The sequence below is a fragment of the Ambystoma mexicanum genome, chromosome 3p (assembly GCF_040938575.1).
Source record: "Ambystoma mexicanum isolate Mex_15411 chromosome 3p, UKY_AmexF1_1, whole genome shotgun sequence".
In the NCBI taxonomy this organism is placed as follows: Eukaryota; Metazoa; Chordata; class Amphibia; order Caudata; family Ambystomatidae; genus Ambystoma; species Ambystoma mexicanum.
The window spans coordinates 929181138-929207734 of NC_090925.1; the positions used below are offsets into that span (position 1 = coordinate 929181138).

General features: G+C 45.5%; 1 protein-coding gene across 5 annotated transcripts in view; it reads left to right on the forward strand.

Moving 5' to 3' along the window:
• The window catches only part of LOC138581130 (protein MTSS 1-like), an 885917-nt gene that overhangs the window by 504214 nt on the left and 355106 nt on the right, over positions 1–26597 (forward strand). For all 5 annotated transcript variants that reach the window (XM_069652219.1, XM_069652221.1, XM_069652222.1 and 2 more), the window contains exon 6: positions 3934–4008. In XM_069652219.1, coding sequence (XP_069508320.1) covers positions 3934–4008 — 75 coding nt within the window. The remainder of the gene's footprint in view (positions 1–3933; positions 4009–26597) is intronic.

Sequence of the window (26597 nt, forward strand, 5' to 3'; positions counted from 1 at the left end):
GGGCGATACAGTGAAGGGTGAAGACTAGCCATTGACCAGTCTATTCACACATGAGCCTTTGCTTTTTCCTTCATTCCCTGCTGCACCTGCGAGTACCCCTAGCTTCCTAATTACTGTGCTGTCTCTCTACACTGTGGTACTCTGCTATAATGCTTTCACACAAAAAAGGTAGTAGGCGCCCCTCTTTAGAAAGAACATGGCATGATAACCTGTTCTGTGTTTTTTATAATGCATTCACTCCTGCTCCTACACACCTTTCTGCACTTTCTCCAATCATGCTACAACATCCTTCTTTCCTATCCCTTTTTTATAAAACTCACATCTCGAAACTCCCACTACACATCTCGTTCACCTACTTCCAGCAAACCAAGCCGGTGAGCTAACCATACCTCCATTAACACCTATCCACATCGCTTATCTTCCTCTGAAACTCCACTTCTATACTCTTCCTTAGCGCATCAACTGAATATTGCACTCTGGATGCTCAGTCTTCATGCAACACAACTTCCTTTATCACTGACTACTTCATGCCAGCTCTCCTCCCCTAGACAACCATCTTGCTATCACTGAAAACTGGATTTCTCGATCTGAAACTGCTACTCTGACGACCCTATGGGTCTCCAAATTATTCTTCATTGACTCTCCTCGTCGGACTTGCAGAGGTGGAGGCGCCGGACACCTGCTCTTCCCGCCTCAAAGCCTCACATCTCCAATGCCACGTCCTTGAATTCACCAACTTTACTATTGCCCTGCCTCACTCTGTTCACATAAGCTCCATCTGTCACCCTTATGGTCCCACTGACCATTCTTTGGTGAACTTTGGCAACTTCTTGATTCTCTGTGCAGTAAACATCCCCTCACTCTCCTAGGTGACTTTAACCTTCCCTCTCCAACCACTTCTCAGAAATCTGAATGGCAGTTTTTTTCTTAGTGACCGCACTCTTAACTCTTTCCATAACCTACCTACCCACACTGTGTTAACTCATCTCCGCCTCTCTCCCAGCCACTAATACTGTCACACCATCCCTGTCTGATTACTCCATTGTTTCCATAACCATCCCCTTTCCACCGTCTGACCTCTCCTCACTGCTTGACTCACCTATTACTAAAAGGAAATGTAAACCTTCTGCCATACCACCTCCCTTTCTCTCTGACCTACAGTTGTCAATCTCCTCCTTCACACCTGATGCCTCTTCCACCAACACGGTCTTCTCGAGCTTTCAATCCCTGCTATATGACAACTCCTCTCACTTCCCATTGCTAACTTTCACCCTTAAGTCTCAGCATTGTCAACCATGGGTCACTCCATTCATATGCTATCTCCGCACAGACATACGTCGGGTGCTGCGCAAATGGAAGCGTAAGCACTCTGAGCACCTGCAACTCTACCTCTCTGCCCTGAAATCTCTCAAGTTCTCTCTTTATAGAATGAAAAGGGAATTCTACTTCGTGCTCATTGACTCAATCCAACCATCTCAGCTGGCTACAGGGCACCCTAAACTGACTCCTCACTCATCATGAATCTGACTAGCAACTCCACTCACAGCTAAAGACCTAGCTGAATACTTGGCTGTAAGTATTTCCAAAATGATTGACACTCTCCTGACTTCCTCACGCTCCCTCCTCCTAAATTCTACACTCCCCCCTACTCTCCCATCATCTTCTGCCTCTATCATCAGACCCTCTTGCTCCTCAACTAGTCAAGCCTATTGCCCCTTAGGTGGCCTCTTACATCACTAAACTCCTCAAACTATCCTCTGACTGTTTGCTGTCCCTCTATGTTCAAAACAGCCACGGTCATCTCTCACCTATAAATTAGAGGGCTGACCCGAATCTACCGGCTTACTTGCGCCCTGTCTCGCCTTCCACCCTACTCTGAAGTGCTCAACAGGGTTGTGTTAAACTGTCTTGCCAATTTCTTAAACATCGACAACCTTCGAGACCCCCTACAAGCAGGTTTCTGCTCCTGTCACTCCACGTAACTGCTCTCATGAATGTGCCCAACTTCATTGCCTCGGCTCAGGACGCCAACCTATGCTCTATCCTTTTTCTCCTTAACTGGTGTTTTGGCTTTGACACTCTTGATCACTCTCTCCTTGATACTCTCTTCTTGGAATTCGCAATCGAGCCGTTGCTTGGATTGAATCTTACCTAGCACTCCACCAACCCTGTCTCCTGAAGTAACACCTACCAACTCACTCCTCTAACTGTTGCTGTTTCACAAGGCTCTGTGTTGGGCAGGTGTGTTGCAAGGTCTGAAAATGATTTGGGGCTATGTTAATGACAGGAATGTTGGGTCTCTGGGCTAGCTAGCCTTTTGGTTGTAGCCCCTGAGCTTCTATCCGGGGCTACAACCAAAAGACCCGGGGCTATAGCCCCCTCAGCCCCCCAACCCCCACAGCAACGCCTCTGGTGTTGGGTCCTCTCCTCTTTACACTCTACACCTCTGCTCTTGGGGCACTAATCTCCTCCTTTGAGTTTCCATACCAACTCTTCTCTGACACCCTAATCTTTTTTCCTGAACTCTCCTCTGATCTCTCTAGCAATCTTTTCAACTGCCTCTCTCCCATCAAATATTGGATGACTTTGCACTCTCGGGTGTTAAACCATACCAAACAAAGGTGCTCTTCTTCCCTGCCAAATCTTTTTCATCTCTTGCTTTGCCTATCCAGTTTCCACCTGACCGGTTCCTTACTCTTCTTCAGCCAGAAGAAACCTATGCATCATTTGTTACCCTTCTCACATCTTCGCTACTTTCATCTCCAAAACTGCAACAGTGACTGGCCTCAACCTTTAAATATTTGGAATATCAAGCACCTCCTTCCTTTAAACACCGCCAAACATCTCTTAACCACTCTGGTCTTCTCTAAACCGGACTACTGTGCCAGCATCTTATTTGGTCTGCCCAACTATGCTTTCTGTCCTCTTGACAAAATCATTAACTTCGCTACTAGGTCTCTTTGAACTCCCTCACTTCCCACCCACCTGCTAGTACCTACACAAGGCTGGACAGGGCCAGATTTAAATTTCTTCTTCCGATCCAAAATGTATCCACGGTAAGGCACCACTGTATCTATCCCGCTCTACAAACCTTCTTGTAATCTCCGCTTAACCTTCTTGACTACCCTTGTGGCCCCTTGCCCTCCCTGTGATTCCTCTTGCTTCTGCTCCTTCTCACTTCTTGCTCCACTTGCATGGAATTCTCTTCCCCTGGGCATGCGGGAAACAGCCCACACGGATTTGTGCAGAAACAAACTAAAAGCCTGCCTCAGAGTTAACCTCTTAACCTACCTCTCATCTGCCTTCTAGCTAAAATGTTTCCCTCGCTTGTAACCTGCCTCTGTCCCTCACTTTGTCTGCCTCCACTCTAGCACTTCATCCATCATGGTCACATCCCAAACACAGATGGCTGCACCGCCTACCTACAATTAAAAATGTCTAACGTTGGTTCTCCTTAATCTATGCATGTCTAATTATCTATCTACTGTGACTGTTCCATTTACTTCCATCCACAACCTGTTCAGAATGCCACTCGAACTCACCCCATTGTAAGAAGCTCACTTCCCGCCAAATCTGACTCTCATCTATTGTACGTTCTTTTGTGGTCAAAAGAGCATTGTTCCTCCCTCTATATATATAAATAAAGTACTAACATTTATTACTAATCTCTGAATCCCTGGATGTGATTCAGACATGCTGCTGTAATGTAGCTTTCAAACGTTTGTATATACCATGACAATGCGTTTTTCAATAAGTACGGGCAAAAGGGAGTTACGCCACAGAAAATATAGGTGTAGTCTGGGGCTCAGGAAAGCATTCAAGTAAAACGTTTTTCTTTTTTTTAAATATGTACAAATATACGTTTGTGAAAAATGCTTGAAATGTCATGCTTGATATTATAACTTCAGCAAAAATGTACTGCATTATTTTCAGAATATAAGAAAGCTCGCTCTGAAATAAAGAAAAAGTCTTCCGATACCATTAAACTGCAGAAGAAAGTAAAGAAAGGTAAGAATGTTTTGTTTATTAAATATTTACAAAGGTCCACTTCATTTGTTTAGAATTAAATTTTCCAAATGAAGGTATATTTTATTTGACGAATCTGTCGGGATATGTGGTAAGGTTAATTGGTAGCGATGGCAGGAACAGACCACCAGTAATGTCTACACCCATTGACTCATCTAGAGGCTGGCGTTGGACCCAGCGTTTAACATGGTAGCCTCAACTCTCGTTGCTCCCCTGTGATTATTTATATTTTTTTGTGGTTGCCGACTGAACCATTTCAGTCCCTCATTTTAGCACATGCTTTATTTCCTAGTGCAGTTTTCAAAAAAAATGTATTTGGCCTTTGTCGATGATGGTAAAATCCCGGTGGGGCAGAGGTTCACTAGTAACCCTCCATGGCTCACAAATACAGATGTTCTATCACAACTCTTCTAGTCATCCCACCCCCTCTGCGTTTCCTTCTGCCCTGCCTTTTGGAAAAAGAGTAATCCGAAATGAATACAGCCTCGTCTGTGAACAATTCACTTGATTCACAAGCATGTTTGCGCAGGAACAGATGAAGCAGTGTGGGTTACAGTCCCATATAATTCCTCCAAACCCACCTGTGCATGCTCTCCCTCCCTGAAGTATAGTACTGTGTCTAGGAGAAACTGACAATTCTACGTGGTTTCTTGGATCCTGAGCAGGGCCGAAGGGAAGATACCCAAGTTTTGCCGAAGGGGCATAGTAAGCCATGTTCCATGCCTCCATGCTCTGCCAGCCCCCATTTTCTTCAGGTGTCTACTAGGCATGGTGGGGGCAGGATAGAAATCCTGAAAGGGCTAGTTTGGGAGGCATTAAGAGGGCTCAGAGTGCATACATTGGTTCAGGCAGTTGAGCTAAGGCTGCTTGTATAATTGTGTATGCTTGTGTACCTGAACCATGGGCTAGGTAGATTTTCTCTGCACCCCCCCTTTTTATGTAGGTACATATGATCTTGTGTTTGAAGTCCCCATTCTCATCTGGTGTTAAAAAAAAAAAAGAAACAAAGAAAAAAAATTAAACATTGAGCAAGAGGTACTCGGGCATGTGAGCTTTCATATTTTCATTTGTTACGTATCTCAAGTAACCTGACCACATGCTAAATGAGTCTTAAAGATCCACAACGACTTTGATGCAAAACAGTTGTGGAAGAAAATAATGACTTTATTTCCAAGAGTGTCACTCGTCTTATACTATTCAAATGGGTTCTTGTGGTTCGAAAGCTGATAATGGCTTGCTCAAATGAGAGCATCTTTTTTTCTGGTCAACGAAGCCTGGATGTAAAATTCTCTTGGAGATTATCAATGGAGAATTGTAACACCCACTTCACGTTGATGTGTTAGAGAATTGGTTTCATTCCGACATTGTGCTTGATTAGTCCAATTATTATTTTAATTCCAAGTTTGTGTTGCCAGGTTTGCAGTAAATAGTATTATGTTCCTGTCCTATGTTGAGTTCTGCTGTTTTACTGCACATCTGTATTCCTTTGCCATTCCCCATGGGAAATTTCCCAACAATTAAGTAGGTCATGCTACAGTATTGTTTAATTTTTCGAATCAAACTGCTTTTCGGTATTGGAAACTCCCAATTTGTTGGCTTGACAGAATCGGAAAATCTGTGCATATGAACATTTAAACATAGCTTGGTCGTGTATTGAGATCCAGGGTGTCCTATTGTCTTATCTTACTAAAATGACTCATTCTCATTGGTTTCCAGTGAGAAATATTTTGCAATACCTCTAAAATATGGATACATCTGAAATTAGATTATTTTCATTCACTGGTTAACTAGATGGGCCTACGGTTGCGTTGAAATAATTCAGCCTCTGATATCTTTTACACAATTTCTGCCATTTCTAGATATGCTGTTTGAAGTACTGGCTCTATCCATGGGTGTCCAGATATATCTGCATAATTTACTGACGTTGATGCTGCTCTTGCATGCAATCATTGTATTAAGGGGGAATTTATTCTGACACCATAACGTGTGCCTGAGGACTTTCACACAGCAAAACGATAACTATTGATCTCCAGCACAAATATTCCATGGCAGTCAGCGACTAAGACAACACTTCTCTCTGTTGACAAACTGCTGTGAAAAGGCAGTCGGTATGATTTAATTTGAAATGAAACACAATCTTTAACAATTGATTTTAAAGACTAAAAACCATTTCCTGAGCTGCTTTGAACCCTTGTCTGTAGACCATAGTGCTATACTGATGTACTCCACAAATCTTTCATTGTTTGGTTCTCTGTTCATGAGGCACTTTGACAAGTTTAGTTGCCTCGACACCCCGATCTTCACTCTTGCTCTCGTTCACATGGGAGTGAGGATGGAGTGAACCTCTACAGTCTGTTTACATTCACGCTGACCAGCATCTGCCCAGAAATGCTCTCCCCCGCTCCCTGGTAAGTGACTAGTCCAGTCAATCCGTATTGTCATGCTATGCACTGACCTGGATCAACCAGGGTAACAAATTAAATGATATGGTCATAAAATCGTAACCATTTTGTAAGCCACATTAAGCATGTTGATGTTTCATAAAGTGGCACGTGACTTCTGCTAATTAGTATTGATGTTTATGGGCATTTCTGTGGATCTTCAGGATTCTCTGTGTAACCTAGAACATTATCCTGCTGCAACAGCCACCTAATCCCATTTAATTATTGGGCCTTCCCCATGTCTGCAAATCCAGTACACTTGAGAATTGTACTGTTGCACCTCTTCATAGTGGAACTCAATTCGGCCCTCACCTATGCTTTCCTAAGGCAAAGAAAACTTGTGCATTAAAAACGTGCTTCCTCGTTGACTTTTCTGCTTGTACCATTACTTCAGGGGTGCATGCTGGTTTTGATCCTCATCCTTTGTCGAACACCTTTCATTGTATAACTGGGGGGGTGGTAGCTGCCGATATTGAATTGGATATTGAATTGGAACATACTTTTAGTAATGTATGTTATGCTATTTTAAACAAGCTAGAAGGGTGTTCTAGAAAATCACCAGAAACCCAACATGAGAGTATTCTTCAAGCACTCGCATATACCGTACTGATGCCAGTTTGGAGTAAATCACAATCCTGTTCACGGTCTCATCGGTATAAAAAAGGATACATGAATTTAATTACATGTTAGGAAGTACACACAAATGATATTAAGACAATAAAGGTAATCATTTCGCTATGCAGGTAAAAAGCAAACGGAGACAGTATGCATGTACAAAAAGACCCATATCAAAGCTGGACGTTGGTCTCAAAATTGTGTGACATCAAATTTGTTTATATATAAACAGAAAGGCCATTACTTTGTAGTTGAAAGGACCACCCAGTCCGTTCAAACGAACAAAAGGGAATTTGTTGCAATGTAGGTATTGAAGTACATAGGTAGAACAGTTATTCAAAAGGCAAAATAAAGCAAAAGTGAAAAAACTGAGAAAAAATAGACAACGAATGGGAATGTCTAATGATTAACAGATCCCATCTGATAGTAATTCTGAATAGATCGTTATTCTAAATGTGAAACATTATTCAAAGTCTGAAAAAACAATCAACTGGGTTGATGTCTGGATTAGAGTACTTATTTGTTGTGGACAAAAAAGGGGAGTGTGTTTTCACATTAGCTTGTTAATGACCTATCATTGGTCTGTTTTCCCACTGTTATTTCATGCACACCTCTCTGGGGCCTTTGATCAGTATGCATCGAACAGCACTGAGGGTGGAGTGGCACGCTAGTGGTAAAGCAGTCTATGGTATAAAGAGATATTGGTTCACCTCCTGGGTAGAGCTTCTTGACCAAATTATGTACCTTAGGCAAATCATTTTGACATCCCTGCTATTCAGTTCTCCTCATCGGCCTAATATGCCAACACTTAGCAACCGGCTGTCTGCAACATAAGACACTGTACACAGATCAGAACCTTTTTATTTACATTAATGGAAGATATTTAACCCCTTAAATTGGCCCTTTTTTAAAGCATAAACATAGTATTAGGACAAATGTGAAAATTCTGAAGCTACACGAAGCTTTGTAATTGTTTGGAATTGTAATTTTGGTAAACTTCCTGCCTTTATGAATTAAGATTGCTTCCTTCGTTTCTCTTTCTTCTCCCAAGGAAGCCTAAGGAGGGAAATAGGAAGCACATTTTACTAACAGGAAGGTGCCGATGAACAGCTGAAATGGGACTTTTCTCTCTCGCTCTACTCTTGACATGATTGGTGACGGACTGGAAATTTCTAGTCTTATCAAAGCGTGGAAGTTATGCGAGACCATTGTGCTTGTTGAGTAACTTGTGTCAGCATTCATAGCTACCTAAATCACAGCACTCCTCAACAAGCTATACCCCATCAAATTGTTTCTATATTTTGCACTAGTGTCTGGAATATTTAATCGGCCAGTCCTTTAGTCTCCCAAGTACCTTTATTTGTTTACTTAAATCTCATCTGTGGATAAGTTACCCACCCCCCAAACTTGAATGGGCAGTCTTTACGGTTTCAATGCCCTGGATGCAGCATCTCCTTTGATAGGTTAAAACATCCAGACCCCAGGGTCGCTCAAGTCCTCCGGAAAAGTCATTGTAGTCTTTACCAAAAAACAGCATATTTATTTTTGCAACTCGAGTGTTGTCTTCTCTTATACTAATTGGCACCTGTTGCCTCTGGATTGAGTTCAGAATTGTCATGCAAGAAATGGTGTGTTGGTTGGCTGCAATCACCCTGGCAATCTGTGTGTTAGCGCTGTGGCAATTGTTTGTTGCTCACAGAAACCAAGTCCAAAACTTGCTTGTGTACCAATATACTTATGTTTTGAACATGGTAGTGGTAACTGTCAGACAACCTTTGTAAATCTGCAACAAGCACACGAGTGGGACTGGTTTTAAAGGGACATTTTAGGAAATCTATCCAGTTGGGATTTTTTTTATGTTGCTGTGTTAATGTCTTTCACTTTTTACAGGATGCTGCCAAACAAATGCCTAGCACATACAGTGTAGCACAGTTCTTCATCTCATTCCTCAATTCTGCTCAATTGTTATTGCCCATATTTACTGAGCCAGCTGGAGGGGGTGTAAATGGTGGGTGGTTGGGGTTAGAGCTTGCACAGTAGGCAAGTGTATCAGAGTGGCTGGATAGGAACTGTTGAGATGTGGTTTGAAAATGGTCGGGAGTCTTTCTAGCCTAACTTGCAGATGTTGATGTTAAATGATATTTATGCCGCGCACTATCGCCACCGGAGTGGTGCTCTGGCGGATCTGGAAAAAGGGGGTTAGTTGGGGTACATTAGTAGGAGAAAGTTTGGAGAAAGAGCAAGGGAGCTGTGATGTGCTGTTGGCACCACCTGTTCGGTTAACACTGTTCTCTGAGCTTTTTGGTGTGGTATCCGTTGTGTGCTGTTGTGTAAGGCTATGTGTGGTTTGTTTGATGTGTAGGGGGTTATACATATCCCTGGCACCTCCTGTGGAATGTGTCGGCTTTTTCCGGAGTATGGCTGTTTGCCTGCATAGGTTTCTTGTGGACATACAGGGGGATCTGTCGGGCTGTTAGGGGTGAATATCGCAGAACCATTGCAGCCCATTTGGAGATTCCCCTCTGAACGCTTTTGAATCCCACTTGGTAGAACTTAGTTTGGAATTCCTCGGGTGGGTTGCCAGGAGCTGCTTTTGTTGCTTTAAATGTGATTCCACTGTCCTACTATTGGCTACCTTGCCCTAGTTTTTAGACTCCTTTAAAAGTCGTGATTTTTGTGTTGAGGGGCACAACCCCTCCCCCCCTCCCCCCGAGTTTCTTATAGCAGTCTGACCATCCAGCAGCCTGTTCGGGGTCATTCAACTTAATAGGAAGTTGTGAGTTGAGTCTGTGAATATGATGGCGGGTGCATTTATAGCCAAGGCATTGGCCGGTGGGGCTGTGTAACCACGGTACTCCTAGCACTCCTGTATGCAGATTTCTGAAGTACCTGCTTCCACTCGTGGCTTCTGTGGCTCCACATCGCATGCTTTGCTGGATTAGGTTATAGGCAAATGGCCCAGCTGAAGTTTCAATCAGCCCAAGAGAGCTAGAGTAGTCGTGGAGCTAGTTTATGTATCCCTAGTCGTGTGCTGTATATAAGCTTGTTGCATCTCTGCTCTGGGATATTCAGAATATTTCGGCAGCGTTTGCCATGAGTGGAAGGGAAGGTATTGGGTTTGGAAAGCGGGGCTTATTTTAACCTTTTGCCGTGGAGTCATGTTTGATAGTCCGGTACTTTAAAACGAACCCAGCAGACGGCTGAGAGCTTTGTGCATTTATTTCTCGCCTCAAATAACTAGGACGCCTATATAGGATGTTGGAATATAGGCAATCTAGTAATTATGGAAACTGGTAGGAAAAACCTTAATTTCATAACCAATTGCATATTGCTTAAGGCAGCTTTCAAATTCACTGTTATCAGCCTGCTTGCCATTATAGAATTGAAGTAACTCATATGTAAATAAGGCGTGGGCACACCCCAAAAGGAGAAGCCCAGGCTGCATTTCTAGGTCCAATCACTTCTGCACTACACTGCAATCATCCCCAGGTTTCAGCTTCATTAGGTGCCATCTGCGAGGTGAAGAGTGATGGATGAGAAAAGTTTTGAGTTGATGACCACTGGGAACCGCTGCGGGGTGCCCTCTGAAGCTTTATTCTTTAGATGCTGTGCCATTACAGAAAGACAAAACCCCTATGGGAATCCGACGTCGTCCCATCACAAACACGCCAAGTAAGTGGGTATGCCTAGATATCATATGGTGTCATTCTATAGGCTCCCTGTACTCCAAGTGCAGGTTCCTACAATGCCCCTTGGTGCCTACGCTGTACGATTGAATTATTTCTGCTGTTCATCCACAGGAGTGAGAGCAGAAATGTAAACCGATTGAAAATAAACCATCAATGTAAAAGATGCATTGGCTTCGAGCTGGTACAGTTAAATGCCTGGCGCTTTCTGACCACTAATCCTGACGTTCGGGACAGGCCATATGAGAATGCCTTTTCCACATTGCGTTTTATTTTCTTGCATGGGTTTCCCTGCTACAGTCAGCCTCAATTGAGAAAACTACTTTCAAAGTTTGTCCCAGTTGCTTCACCTCCAGGTTCCTAGAAAAGGGTTCAAGCAATGCACTGTGGACATACCCTTGAGTGATATTTGCTTACTCCTTTCCCCCAACCCCACTAATTCTCAGATTAGTGAAGAAATTCCAACAAAAAAGCGTGACTTTAATGCTAATTGCTCCAACTTGGTCCAACATGCACCCACACCTGCTTTGCATGGCAGTAGAAACGCCATTCAATCGGTTTACACAACAGCACCAGTAGTCAACCTATTCAGACCCCTCGCAAACTGAACTTGGAGGCTTGGCTAGTTTGGATCCCGGAAGTACGCACACTTGTCACTTGCAAATGTGAACGCTGGAAAAGGTTTGTCTTTGATGTAATACACACATAATTAACCCATTAGATTGCACACCTGGAAACAATCAAATACTTGCAACATCCTAGATTTAGTTCTTTGGTTGAATTCACTTAAGCTACATCTTGCAAGACATCCTAAGGTTTCATGGTGTGAAGTACTAAAGATGAAATCCTTCTTGCAAGGAGTTAAAACACTTACGCCTGCCAGTTGGTAGGCGCATCAAACTGGAATTTTAACAGTCCTGAAAAATGTTGCACACATGGTTGACTTTATCAGCGATCATCTTAATAAGAAGGGTAAATGGGTTATAAGTCGGTAGACAAGCCTTTTGTAACAATACACCAAGAGAAAGTCTTTTTCTAAGTAACATGTCAAAGACCAGACATGACAAAGAGTCGCACGCAAAAAGATTGTTGCATACGCTGTGTAGAATGGCAATGTTCTACTTGAATCACAACAAGCAACTATGAAAAAGAGGACTTTTTTTGTTTTCTTTGCAGCAGGAAAGAAGGCAGGATAGCACAGGTGTAACTCGGTGGTCTTGGAAGCAAGACCATGCAGAGCAACAGAGGTTTGAATCCCGGATCCGCGCTTAGAAACCAAACTCAAGTACGGTATTAGGCGTGTTTAAAAATAAATAAATGAATAAATGTTAATCCAGTATTGCCAAAAGGATTTTAAAATGCATACTAGAGTGCTGCAGACTTGCCCAAAACCCATTGTCATCAACCACAAAGAACACCAGCAACGCTGGCTTTTCTAGGTACATTTTCCTATCGACATTATTGACAAAGCCACAGAATGGAATTCACTACATACGTTTGCTAAACCTTGCTATATCGATGCAAAAACACGGCCAGATTTAGAGGTGTGACGAGCAGTAACGCTTAACTTGTTTTCTGCTGTGCCAACACCATGCTCACCACCTCCAAATAGAAAATACTGCTTGCTAGTCTATGAATGGCAAGTGAGTTGTTCACAAGCTGCAGAAGACAGATTTTGCTCACCCAGTAATAGTCTGGCTTGTGCTTGTATCTGCTCTCCGGTGTAGGCCACAAAGCACATTATACCTCTACACAAACACTTTGTACTCTGCCCAAAACTAGTACAGAAAACAAATAACCTGAGGTTGTAGGCACCGATGGCCATGGTAGGATACACACATAGTATAAGGATAGCATAACAGGAACTACCCCTGTCAACACCTTCTATTTACTTTTAAATGATTTGCAAAACTGCTCTCCGGTTCAAACCTAGCACTAGATCGCAGAACATGTACAGCTTGGTTCTCTGAACTAATACAAGCACCATAAAGTGTTACTGAGTAAGTACTGTGGTTGCCACACTGTAGTTAAGATAAAACCATTGATTCGAGCAAATAATCTATTGCTGATAACGTTTGACTCTGTGAATGGTCAGGCTTATATATTTCTCCCAAAAAGTCTGGCACAGTTCCTCCTCAATCTGCCATGTCTGTTTTTTGCAATAAAGTGTGTGACTGTTTTGGCTGTGAGGATAGGGTCAGTCTTTCAGTCACCAGTAATGAAGTGGGCACACTAGAGTATGGGTAAACTGCAGAAGACCACAGTATCCAGCTTTTCAGAGGACTGGGTTTGCGCAACTGTCAAGACTTCAAGACTCAATTTTTTAGCATGTCTCAAAAGATGGAGGTGATATTGAGTGACTTTGCAATACTCTTCATATACAAGCTAAAGGCCATATAGGGATCTACTAAGAAGACCTGGAAATGTCCATGTACGGACACCTTAGTGACCAGGTGCGTGAGATGGATCCCATGGAGAAATTGCGTTTTACCGTGGAAATCTGCAGAATTTAAGGTGGTGCCATGCCTTTCAGCAATCTGTAGTGTTAAGTCTGTTTTTGAGATGGATGCCTTGCGAGGAATTGATGATTTTTTTTTCTCAATTACAGCAGTATTTTCTGCATACGGATATGTGTGTGTGGCCAACATATGCAGCAGTTCCCTACATGGATGGTCTTTCTTTGAATGCTTTTGTAAGTGCAGTTGTGATACTTCTTAATTTCATGTTCACCTTAAGGTTTTGTATACAGGAGGATAGCAACCCATCACGTGGGTAGAGCAGGTCTAGCCAGGAGCTCTGGGCCTAAACGCACACTGGGACCACAAAGGAAATCCTTCTCAAAAGACACTCCTGTAAATCGCATGCACACCTAATCCACAAAATGTCCATCCTTTGCTTCGTGTGCTTTGCTGCTCCACCACCAACCTTTCCTGCCTTTCTACTTTACTTACATGGTCGACCCACATAACTAGTCTGAGGTCTACTAGAGCACCTCTAAAGACATATCCTTGCCGTGGACTCGGAACTGACGCTGCGTCCTTCTCACGGCCCCCATATCTCCACCCCTCCTTTCCTTCACATGTTCTGCCTTTTGTATTAGTGTTTTCAACTCTTTAACCTTTTGAATTTCTCATTACCTTAAATTGTAAAGATTATGATTGTGTTGTATGCGCAAAAGGGCAAGATGCTGAATATTTAGTTAAGATTGGAACTTCGAGCACAGGGACAAGCAGTGATTGTTAACATTTTGGAAATTAAAGTTCTAAACTACCTAATGCTAAGGGGCCAGTAATTGTGGGTTGGCCTGCAGGTGGGTACTATTCAAATATCTGATTTACAGTGACTTGCCTTTGGCTGTAACAAAAACCTCAATTGAGTAACTTTTTTGCCTTTAATCTTGGAACTGTTGCATTGAAGGAGTGAGGCTTGCGTGTTATTGGAACTTTTGCATTGAATGAGTGAGGCATGAGTGCTGTTGGCAGCAAGCTGTTAACTTGCGCATATTGCAGGAAGGGTGGCATGGCTGGTGTCTCAGTTGCTTTTAAAACTTTCGTGGAGGTTTTTAGAAGGATGTTCACCACAGTGCTTGCATGATACCTGGGTTTGATGGTATTGCTTATTATAGACTGTGACAAGGGTGGCTGGTGTCACAATTGGCAATGTGTTGTCATCTCTTTCCTGGATAAGAAACTATTTGTCGTTGATGCATACACCACCACACTCCTGCATCCCACACATGGACCAGTGTGAGATAAACCGATTGGTACTAGAATCACGACTCTCATGCCTGCAGGTCTATATGAGCCATTTTGTTGTAGTCATTGATGCATATTCTGCCTTTTTTAATCCCAATTCAAAACGTTCCAGGCTGTTTCTACTTGGGTGAGCGTAAAACATTTTTAGGACGTGCTCAATTCAGATTTTTCAGCCCCAGAATCTTATTTCTGGTAGCAAGACTGAATTTTGATGGCTTGAAGTTAATCTGTTTGAATTCAAAATCACTAGTACAACAGAAAAGCACAAAACTGGCGTACACTTCTACTGCACAATTGAGAGCATTCGCCGCATAGTCCAAAATCAATAATCTTTGCAATACAGACATCAATCAGCTGTACCTCCAACCCAAAGTAATGACAGTTTCGGCAATGCCAGAACCATATGGCCCATAGTTCCGACCCTACCACAGCTTCGCCAGCACATTCAGCTGTCATGGCAATGCCCATGCTGTAGAGTCTGGCCACGGTGAAGTAGGCCCTCTGACTAATCTTAAATTGTATCTCTTTGTCTCAAGTTGGCAGACACTTGTGGAATTATCTACCCCCTAGGACTTCACATAACCTCCAGGTTTATATTTCTTTTATAGTTGTTGTGCATACTATTGGAGTAATCCATTTTGAGTCTGGGATATACTGTGGGGTCCCTCATTACCTCACTCTCACATTGGGAGGGTTCTGCCAGTCTAGTCTCTCGTGGTATGTGCAGCAATAATAAAGTGAAGGGTTCTGTATTGCAACCAGTCACATTCTGCCACCTCCAGCCTTGCCTTAGACATGCCCCAGAGCACCTGCTGTTGCGCGTGGATCCATTCAGAGATGCCCTACGAGAGTAGGGCAGGAAGCGAAATCTACAGAGGTGCCAGCCAAGTGTTGGTGCCGGTGATCTTGCACATCTTATGCCATTGCGCTAGTGTGGGGCATATTATAGAGTGCGATGGGAAGGTCTTTGTCGAGCAGTTTGGGGTTGATGCTGAGATCTCACTGGTTCCATGTGGAAGGAGAGCCTTCAATTAAACTACGTGCCAGCTGGAGGTGTCGTCCCTGTTAAGCCATCTTTTTGCCCACCGTGTCTGTGCTGCCATGTATATGTTCGTCAGGATGGCAATGCTAGACCGCTGTCTGATTTAGCAGTCTGCAGGACCTGTCTGTTTATTCTAGCCCTTTTCCCTTTCCAGATGAATTTAGTTGTCTGCCGATCACTCATCAATTTGCTCCTTAGTGGGGGGCATCGGAAGCATAAACGCTAGGTATATCAACTTGGGCATGAAGTTCATTTTAATTGCGTTGATTGTCCCATTGAGTGAGAGCGGGATGGAGTCCCATGCGGGCAGTTCTCGTCGGATTCTGTTCAGTATAGGCGTGTATTTAATTTGCTCAGTGCCAGCAGCGTCTGGCTTACCCACACCCTTAGCTACTTATAGATGGTAATTGTAGGTTGATTGGGGCCACTCCCCCAGTCCCCATCAAGGTCGGCAGGGCCGAATGTTGGGAGAGAAATGTCACTAAGGAACACTGCGATTTGTCCTCTCTAGGTTTGGCAGGGCAGCGTAGAGGTCTCTATATTACTCAGCTAATTGTTCATTGATGGCTTGGTCCCCCGTGAGCAGCACACCGTTTGCCCCCTGATGGATGTAATAATCGGACTATGCTGTTTTCCCTTAAGGGCTAGAGCGAGCACTCAAAGAAGTCTGTCCCCAGCAGGGTTGCATATCCACTGCCCATTTGGAGGAGGCCTACTTAGTCCTAGCCATGGTGATGTGTGTAATTTCCGATCTGAGTTTTACTATCCTACTGTGTCTGGGTGTCTCTATTGGCACCTTGAGCTCCGCCATCAGTTGACCTTCCCTGGCGGCCCAAGATTTCTTTTTGTATGCCCAACACAAGATGATTTGTCCTGTAACCTAAGCCTTAAAGGGGTCCCAACATGGGAAGCTATTGAATCCACCCATTAGGGTATCCTGCTGGAACCTGCCCAGGTCTTGCGTCAGTGACTCTACCAGATCAGGGTAATACAGCGCCATTCGGTGCAGCCTCCAAGTGGGGACTTTGGCAGGGGTGTCCGCGATGGTGAGACGCATAAGGACCGGGGAATGATCAGTGTGTGTCATGGGGAGGATTGAGCAAGATTCCACCATGTGCAGCATAGTGCTGGGGCGTGGCCAATAATCTAGCCTAGAGTAGCTATGGTGGTGGTTAGAGTAGAATTTTCAGTCCTTAGAGTGGGAATGTAGACATCTCCACGTCCACCAGTTGCTGCAGGACTGCCATCAGGGTCCGGAGTGTCTGCTCTTTTTTCAAGGCGGGTTCCCTACCTGGGTGCAAGGGGCTATGTCGGTCGATCTCGGGCTGTATCGCTATGTTGGTCACCCAATCAGTGTCAGGTGGCCCATTTAGTGGTGTGCATGTAGCCAGCACATGCACGGAAAACCCAGGTATGTCCGCCATGGGGCCATATGTTTGAGGGTGATGAGCCGATAATGAAGAGGCCGTGAAAAAGAACAAATTGCCCCTCCTTTTGTAATTGTTTATTTGTACAGCGCTTAAACCCAAGTGAAGTGCTTCAAAGCGGGAGGGGAGCAAGGGAATACAGTAGTCATTCTTAGGCATTGAAGTTTCCGAATGATCCAATAAAAAACTAGCGTACTAGGCCTGTCAGTTTCTCCAGTAAGTATTTTTATAGGGACCCTCTGGTGCAACAGAATCGATACACCCCTCTTACTGTGCGAAGGGGAATAGACCTCAGCACCTACCCATTCTCTGCAGTTTTGCCGATTCATGAGCGTCTAAGTGGGTTTTCGGCAGAAATATAATGTCCCCGTGCAGGTCACGCAGCAGATTTAACAGCCGTCTTCTCTTGATAGGGTGTCCCAGACACACTACATGTGAGTGTGGTCATCGAAAACCCCTAGATATTTGGCCATATCCCAGCTCCCAGTAGGGGGTACGCCATTCCAACACCCATGAGCATATGCAGGCTCGTAGATCTTATAGCATAGACTTACCTTGGCAAGTGTTTCCCTCCGATTACCTGAATCTCCCCCAACCAAACAGTAACACATTGGAATCTAAGAACACTTCTCTCGTGCAGCCCAATCAGCATTATTACACTGGATCATCTTGCTGTCGGCCCAGTCCTCGGGTGCTCGTGCCCACCTTCTTCCGTCCTTCCTGAGATTGTGTTAGCCATTGTGCACGGGGCTGTCGATATGCCCCTTCTGGTTGTGGCAGCTGCTCCACCACAGGGGTATAGTCTGTGGTGAACACCTCTCTGTTTTAAGAAGTGCATGCTTCTTCGGGGTCTTTGAATGAGTCACATTGGCGCTTCAATTGGATGGATCACTGTAAAGATTGGAGGGGGGGTGTCTGTACTCATGCTCTGTATATGGTAGGGGAGAGGCACAGAGGACCCCAGCCAAGATTCTCTATAATGGTAGCTATGGTCGAGCAATCAAGGCCTGGCCTCTCAGCAGGTGATGCGGGCTGGTTCTTAAGTATAGTGTAGTCCCCAATCCCCCACAAAGGAATGTTCACACAGTTAGTTAAAACAGTCTTTATATAAATAAGGTTCAAGGTTATATACACAATCACAATAACACACTGTGCTTTGGCAATTCTAAAATGGTAAATCTATTCAGTTCTAGGTGGTACCACGATTACTCCGATTCCATTAAAATGCATCAACTGTACTCTGTTCAAATAGCATACAAATCAACACAGCAAAAGGATATCGACCATAGATTTAGGAGGAAAACAAGTGGGTTAGACAATTGGCAGAATACTGGGCCCCGACCCCTAGGCACACTTCTGTATGAGGATCCCCTCACCTGGGCAACCTGTAAATGAAGTTGCACTACAAGCCCATTCTATTAAAGTCTGATCTTCAATAGTTCTGCAACCCAAATGTGCCTTGTGTTGGAGAGTTCTTCACCTGGGAATCGACGGGCCCTTCTTGAGTGCACTCCCTTTTCAGGCAGGAGCCATGGGTCGTCGAACTTCCAAGATGAAGGAAAGGTTAACAATGTCGTTGAGGCAGCAGCTTCGGTCCTTGCGGTGCACAATGGCGATTGGTCAAACGTCCTCCAACAGGGGAGGCATACGATGCACCTCGACGACGATGGTTCTTGACCGCAAAAAGTCAGTGAAGAACTTTGGCCCAGCAAGGGCGTCGAGTCGTTGGCGTCTGGCGGTGGCGAACGGGATGTGACCACGGCTCGCTTCAGTAGCTTCGTCAGCGTCTGAGGTCTTCTGGTGGCGGGAAACCCACCAGCAGATTCTCCTCCTCCGTCGTCGGCGGCCTTGAATTTCTCTGGCAGGACGAAAGCGGTCAACAAGATTGAACAAGGGAATTCTTGGATCAAATGTTCTTAGGCAAAGTGATCACTGTGGCTCCATTTGGCGACAGCGGTCGTCGACGGTGGACGGCTGTCCGGTGCTTCGCTTCGTTCTGCTCGGCGGTCCCCTTCTCCGGTCAGCAGCCTTTCGTAGGTCTGTCTACCAGGGAGCTTTGGCAAAGATCAGCTGGTGCACGATGATCCCTCATAGCTCGGGAAGAAGACTCCTAGCCAGGTCTTCTCTTGGATCAGTTCCTTGAAGGCACAGCAGCTTTCAGATTAGCAAAGGACAGGAGCAGCAGTTCTTCTTCCAGTGGGCTTCAAAGTGAAGCATCAGTTTCGACTTCAGCTTCTGAACGATTTCTAGCAGTGAGAGGCCCCCAGATATACTGTTCTCCCATTCACTCTGCTGAGTCACACTCAGGCAACCAATCACTCAGAAGGGCATTCAGGCAGGCAGGCAGCCAATCAGGCGCACAATGCATTCAGGCCTTTCTTCTCCATCCAGACACTCCCAACACAGAATGGGGATTTAGACAAGTACTCTGCCATTCAGCACTCCACACTGCATTCATACCAGTTTCGGGCAGGACTGTCTCAGTCATTGTCAAACACCAGATACTAGACACCCATAACACAGAATGCGTATTCGTCGCCCACTCCATTCACCCAGGTCCCACCCCACGGTCGTACCCACAACATAGTCATTGGGAAGGCTCCAGCCAGTCTTGCCTAGACTCCCTCACAACACCATATATAGAACTTCCGCCCAACAGCCAGTCAGGGGGAAGGGACAGAGTCCGGGCTTCCCGGGACTTCGGGAAAAGTAAGGTAACAGGCGATAGAAAGCAAGAGGCCACAGGGGCCATCTCGTTTCCTATCAGGAATCCACTGATTCCAATGACGGGGCCTGGGCATCCCAAAATGGAGGACGCTCAGGGCACTTGTCAATTCAGCACGGAGCTGCCACCAGCCCATTCCCTGCTCTGGGCCACACACAGGTGCCCCAAAAAAATACACTAGGAGTAAAGGGTTGTACACCCACACATGGGCGCCATAAGGGTATCCCAAGGGTCTGTTAATCAAACCAAATACAGGAAGAGCCGCACCGCCAGGAGTCCCAGATGAACTCCTGCGTGGAAAACAAGACAGAACATACATAAGGCAATAAAGGACCAGGATATGGAGGCCCTTTCCCTCCAATGCATTTCCAGCATCAAAATCACATTGCTGGAAATTTGTGATAGTGCCTATGTTTGGATCCTTTCAGCTCCTCATATAGTGGGTTGAAGGCCCTCCTGCGGTTGGATACCTCAAGGGAATAGTCATTGAATATGTGCAGTGTGTTGGTCTCCACTTGGATTGGTCATGTCCTCCCGGTAGGCTTTATGAATGACCAGCTTATGCTGGAAGTTCTGCAGGCGCATTGTGATGGCACGCGGGCGGTAGCCGGGCGGAGGCTTGGGGCTAGGGGCTCAATGAACTCGCTCGATGTATGTACTGGGGTTCTCCAGATGTAACTTATCCTGTAGAAGACTGTAAATAAAGCCCTCGAGGTCACTCCCCTCAGCATTTTCGGGCAGATCAACCAGACGTACGTTGTTGCGCCTGGATCTGTTCTCCTCCCTCCATCTTGGCCCCCAGTCGCTGCACCTCTAATAAGACCGTCTATATCCGTATTTGCCGTTTCATAATTATCTTTGAGCACGCTAATCTGCTGTTTGTCTGCTATTTTGTTGTCTTGGGCTTTCTTCCGTGTGTTAACTTCCTGAATCTCCCTCTTGATATCTTGGACTGTAGAGGAGTTCTCTTGCATTTGTTGGCCAATTAGCTTAATTTCCCCCAGTATAGCTTGTAATTGCGTCTGAATATCAACTTTATGGGGCGCCTGTTGGACTTTGATGGGGTTGCTGTCTTCTCAGCTGTCGGAATCAGGGAACTGCTGTGTTTTACGTACTCCTGTGTCTACAGCACCAGTGGTGTGGGCTGGTCCACCACCAGACAACATGCACTGCATAGGTGTCAACTTGCCAGATCTGCCCTCCCTTAATAGCACACTGACAGTATGTCCAGGGTATCCAGGTCTAAGATCGAGTTCGACGACAGGCGGCCGGTGAGAAGGATATGATGGTATGATATTCAGGGCCCCGGGGAAAGGCACAGAGCGCTATATACCTCTTCTAGGTGCTATATCGAAAGAGGGAGGAATCGTGTCAAAAAGAGGAGGTGGGCAGTCCCTCATACAGGCGTAGTTCTCCCTAGAGAGACGGACCGCGCACTTGTTGAGTGTGCCTCTCACCCTGCTGGTGTATTGCCTAATAATCGTCCAGTGTATCCCGCTGTCCCACCTGTACACGAGGGGTTGGAGAACCATACAGGAAATAATATGGAGCATTCGAAGTCCTTGACTGAGCGCCATCAAGAGGAGCCTGGATGCCTTCCGCCCTCCTTTGACCAATCTATTCTCGATCAATGGCCGGATTTCATGGCCAGTATCGCCAAAGAGCTGCTGCTTTGTACAAGCCCCTTTGATCTGGGACTTTTAGTGAACTCCCTTAGTAAACTTGCGGTGGATCCAAGATCCTTGAGTAAGAACATGGCGTCACAAACTAAAGAATCTTTAAATCTACATGCCGGAACTGGGACATACAACCTGGATAAGGCCTGCCAATTTAATCCTCAAAAAGAACTATTGGACAAGGCCTCGCAATCGGACTACGATAGCAAGGCGGCTCAGATACCACATAGTATTTTAATAAACAAAAGTAGCCCAAATTCAAAGTCCTTCATTGTCACTCCTTCCTTTGAACCAGCCGTTGCCACTACAGAAGGGGCACAGAAATTGGGACAAGAAGTGTATAATCAATTGAATGCCCCCCTAAAGATGGGCTCTTCCCAGAACCTGTGCATTAGAAAATGTCGGATGCCTAGGATTGAAGATACGATAACTCAGGACTTTGTTTCAGACCCAAGAAATTTGATCATCACTAATATCAGCAAGGTTAATGGGCATGAACCCAAAGAAGCCCTACGACTTAAAGTCCTAGCCTGGCTTAGACAAAGAACGGGACCAGGGGTGGTCAGGCTATCAGATCTTAATCCTCCGTAGGATGGATCTGAGAGACTGGAATACACATGACAATAAAGACTGCATCCTGGTGGGGTGTGGGTCCAGTTCCCTACCCGCCTTCCTAAGACTGTGCAAATATATGCCTAAGGGATCCACTTGTTGTAATTTGATTATATGATCATTCACTTTAGTTTCTGCTGGTCTTCCGACGTTAGGTTTTGCTGCTGATTGCCCTGTACTGTATTGTTGACACTTCCCCGCTGCTCTTATTTTGTTCTTGTACAAAAAATGTTTGTATTGTTTGTTTCTTTTTCTGTATGCGCCCATAAGCCTTTGGGTACCAGGTGCGCAACAGAAATCAATAAACATAATGTAGTGGGAGTGTTGGTGTGCAGGGAGTGATGCACCTACTGAGGCGAAAGAAACATTGCACAACTGGCACCAGCTATAGCAGCATTCCGATTCAAAAGATAATGCTGGAATGATGTGCCTGGGTGCATGGTGTATGGCCCCCTTAGGCGCCTCCCCTGGGTCCAGACCAGTTATGCACTCTTATTACAGTCCCATAGGCCGTATGCCCAACCCTTTGATGCCTTCTGCTGAACCTCTATTTGGTGCTGTGGAAGTCCCGTGGCTGCATATCCGGTGTATTCCATGCAGGCACTGGGTACAAATGGGCAAAGAGGCCAATGGATTTTCATGAGCGTATCAGCTGCCTGCTAAGAAGTGTGTGCAGAGCGTGTTCGGGGCTGGCGTGCAGTCCATGGCTTCCGCTCCAGTGCTGTTGCTGCAACACCACTTCGAGCAATGGTAGCTGCAGCAAGCTTTTACCCTGCTCCTCACTGCCCACAGTAGGCTCTTCTCCTCCTCCAAGGCATCTTGAAGCCTCTGACAGGACCCACACGTAGTCCCACTCTTCTTCTTCGCTGTGGATGTGATTCCAACAGTGGTCACCGGCCCTTCGGTGCCAGTCTCATTTAATGGGGCACCTTTACATGCAGTGCTCCGATTCCCCTCTATGATGCATGCTCATACTACTTCAATCCCCGGGCACTGACTGCAGCATGTAGATCTCAGCTCTGCATTCGGCTTCCCCGCCACAGCGTGGGCACCCACCTCAGCAGTTCTACAGGCCGTATACAGGGGTCCGGCGGGCACCCTCCTTGTGTCCTGGGCAGCCTCGCTGCTGTGACGTGCAATGAAATCGATGGTCGGCCAGCGGGGTAGAGGTAGAAGGACCCCCACCTCACTGCCAGTTGGTGTTAAAAGATCATTCACCTGCTTTTCTTTTCATCCAGTTGCTTGGGGGCATGCTCACTTCCATCCGCCTCTAGGTGCCCAGCACTCCTTGCTTAGCGGCATCGAGAGGTGCCTTCAGTCATCTCCCACGGAGCTCTTGGGAGGCGATCTGTATGTCGCAGACGGCTGTTCCAGCCACTGGCACCTTCAGCCCCGGAGTGCGGGAAGCCGCCTGGCCTGCGCGCTCATAATAATTGCTCCATCAGCGTTGGCTCTGAGATGTGGGGCATGCAGTCCGTTCAGGCCCCTAATTTTTCACTGTTGCCCCAAGCGCCAAGCCACACCCTGCAGTAGTTACTGCCACAAACCGACACCGCTACATGTAAAATATTTACAGATTCTCGTTTGTCACATTCAGCTCTTGTTCACCTAAAGCCATATTTCTCTGGCTCTTGAGCACCCCCCCTCCTCTGCCGATGGCTTAAAGGTTGTGAACTCATAACCTCGGACTTTGGTCTGGGCAACCCACCAAACCCTACCATTTCGGCATGCCTTGCCATTACAGACTTGGAAAGACCCCTGGCAAATGAAGCTTGGTCCCACCACTAAAGGGGCAGTCCTCACTGAACTTCTAGTTCGTTTTCCTTCTACACAAGACCACAAGCAATTGGACATATTTCAGTCTCATTGGGCTTTCTCGGTGATGTATAGCAGCCTATTGACCCACATCTCTTGGCCAGTAACAAGCCAACAGGATCCTTCCTCATCCATGCTTGGGGAGGTACATCCTGTAGCAACAGGACCAACCATGCCCTAGCGGCACGCTATCCCACATCGGGAGGTCGGCGTATTCGCCACACCCATCCACTAATTGGTGGCAATCATGGTGTTTAGAGGACGACACCAACTTTTCCCATTAAAACAGAATAAGGGATTTTTAGTATAAGAACAAAGCCTGAAGCCAAAGGACAGATAACGTTAAACAAAATGGGAGAGCAGGAGCCATGAGGAACCCAACAAGTCAGACACTCAGTGTTGGACACAAATGTCACAATCATAAGAAAATTGGGAGAAATACAATAGAAGCAGTGCCCCCGATAATAGTTCCTTCTCATCTATGCCATAGCAGCAAATATGTATTGTTGTTTAAAAATGACAGATTGAAAAGGACTATAGCTAAAACACCACTGCTATCCACCATCCGTTCCCCTCACTCTCTGGCCGGCCTCCCTTGGCCCTCCTCCTACCCCTACCTACGAGGCTAAGAATCTCTGTGTCCTCTTTGACTCCACACTTTCCTTCTCCGCACACATCTCCGACATCTCTAAAAAGTCATACTTCCTACTGCACCTCCTTAGAGGTACTCTGCCTTTCCTCTCCTTCCCCCAGAAGCTCACCGTCTCCCAAGCTCTGATTCTCTCTAATTTGGACTACTGTAACAGCCTTTCTAAATCTACCTGCCTCATTCTCCACCCTTTACAACTAATCCAGTACAGGACTGTGAGACTTGTCCTTTGCCTCAAGCCCTGGTCTCGTATTTCTTCAGCTCTGAAATCCCTTCATTGGCTCCCAGTGGATGAAAGGATTACATTTAAAACCCTCTGTATTTTCCACAAGGCTTTCTGGGGCCTGGGCCAAAAATACCTTCAACTATCCCTCCGTAAATACCTCCCGCCCCAAGCCCTTTGCTCCTCTACTTCCAACTCCCTCATGGTCAGTTGCTTTTCAAAGAAACAAGCTGGGGCTAGGTCTCTGTCTTTGGCGGGGGCCTCCCTTTGGAACAGTCTCCCGGCCACCTTGAAACTTGAAGAGAACCATCTCCGGTTCCGGAAGCACCTCAAGACCTTCCTCTTCGCTTCTGCCTTTGCCCCTCTTCTCCCCTGCTATCTGTTTTCTCTCGTGGCACCATGCTCCTGGTCACCCCTTTGTCTGGTCCAGGTACCTGCTCACCCTCCTGCACTGCCTCTGAGCCACCTCTTGCATTGGGTTCTGTATCTGTACCCATACAGTCCCCCATCTTTTTTCTGCACTTATCAGATATACCCTATCTGACAAATTGGGCAAGTTCCTCTGCCTGTATATATTTTACTCATTTATTGCATTTATTCATTGCACTTCTTTTTTATTCTGTCCTCTCCTTTGTGCTGCACTTTCCTCTCCTCCCCCTTCCTCGCACGTTCCCCCTTTTCCATGCACTTGCGCATTCTCGGTGTCACTGGGCCTAGTAAGATCGTTGTTTTTATTCTCCCTTGTTCCCCTCCCTTTGTTTGGTCGCACTCTGAAACACTTGTTTACGAGCGCGAAATAAATAAAATATATCCACCCATATGGACAGAGCATGCCGGACCGATACCAAGACATTTGGTTCCTTAAGTAGGATGGAAGGATTGAAGCCCGATAGTTGAGGTTCCTGGAGCCCTTGGGCTTTGAAGTCCCACCTTTCATTGGTCACAACCTTCAATATGGTTTTGGCTAAACAATGGATTAAGGAAATTGGGCAAAGATTAGAAGGATTTGATGGATCAATAATGGCTGTTTTAAGAATGGGGGCCACGTCACATAGAACCATAGAGCTTCTCTAGTACGAGTGCTGCTCCGAGCTGGCTTTGCTAGAGAAAAGTAGGAGAACCTATCGTCTTGACTAGCTTCCTAATGCAGCGTAAAACATCTCCTTTCCACTTTATTTTGTCAGGAGCTGGGCACCCTGTTGCGGCTCGACATGCTTTGTAGCTTGGAGAATAGAATTGGAACAGTTTACGCATCACACATTTCACTCTGGTGGTGGTAATGAAAGCTCTTTTGCGAATGAAGTTTGTCAATTTTGTAAAAAAAAAGCATTGGACGGCTAGAGCAATTGTATCTGGAGAAGTTTACATAATTGAAGAGCTACCCACTAAATAGGTGCAACAGCTGGTTCGTACTGCTTGGGAGGTGTTGTCTATAGAAGTCACAGCATTTGGCATCTGGAGTCCCCATGAAACTTACTTGTAATCCTGTACATTTTTTTTGTTTTATTTTAAACCATTTCTTTCATTGTCTAGAGATGTTAATTTGTTGCATGCTTCCACACAATCTCGATGGTCCTGGTTCAAGTTGCTGTACTTTCTTCCCCATCTCTGCTGCCCAAATGTGTCCGTTACCTCGGAAGAATTTAACAAAGCGAATTCTTGTCTTTTCCGTTAGACGTTTGTTTCCATGGGCGTTTGCGTAAATGGCCTCATGGTGTTTTTTGTGGAAAGAACTTTTCTGTAAGCGAGAGCAAGTTTTCTTTGGCCTTACTGCATGAGCTCATCTACCTGCACAAAGATGTCTTTTACTGTGTATATAATGATGCGAGTGTTTCCCTCTGGAAAATGTCAGGCTGGCACTGCTGTTAATCTGAGGTACAAGCTCACCTCTTTGTAAACCCACAT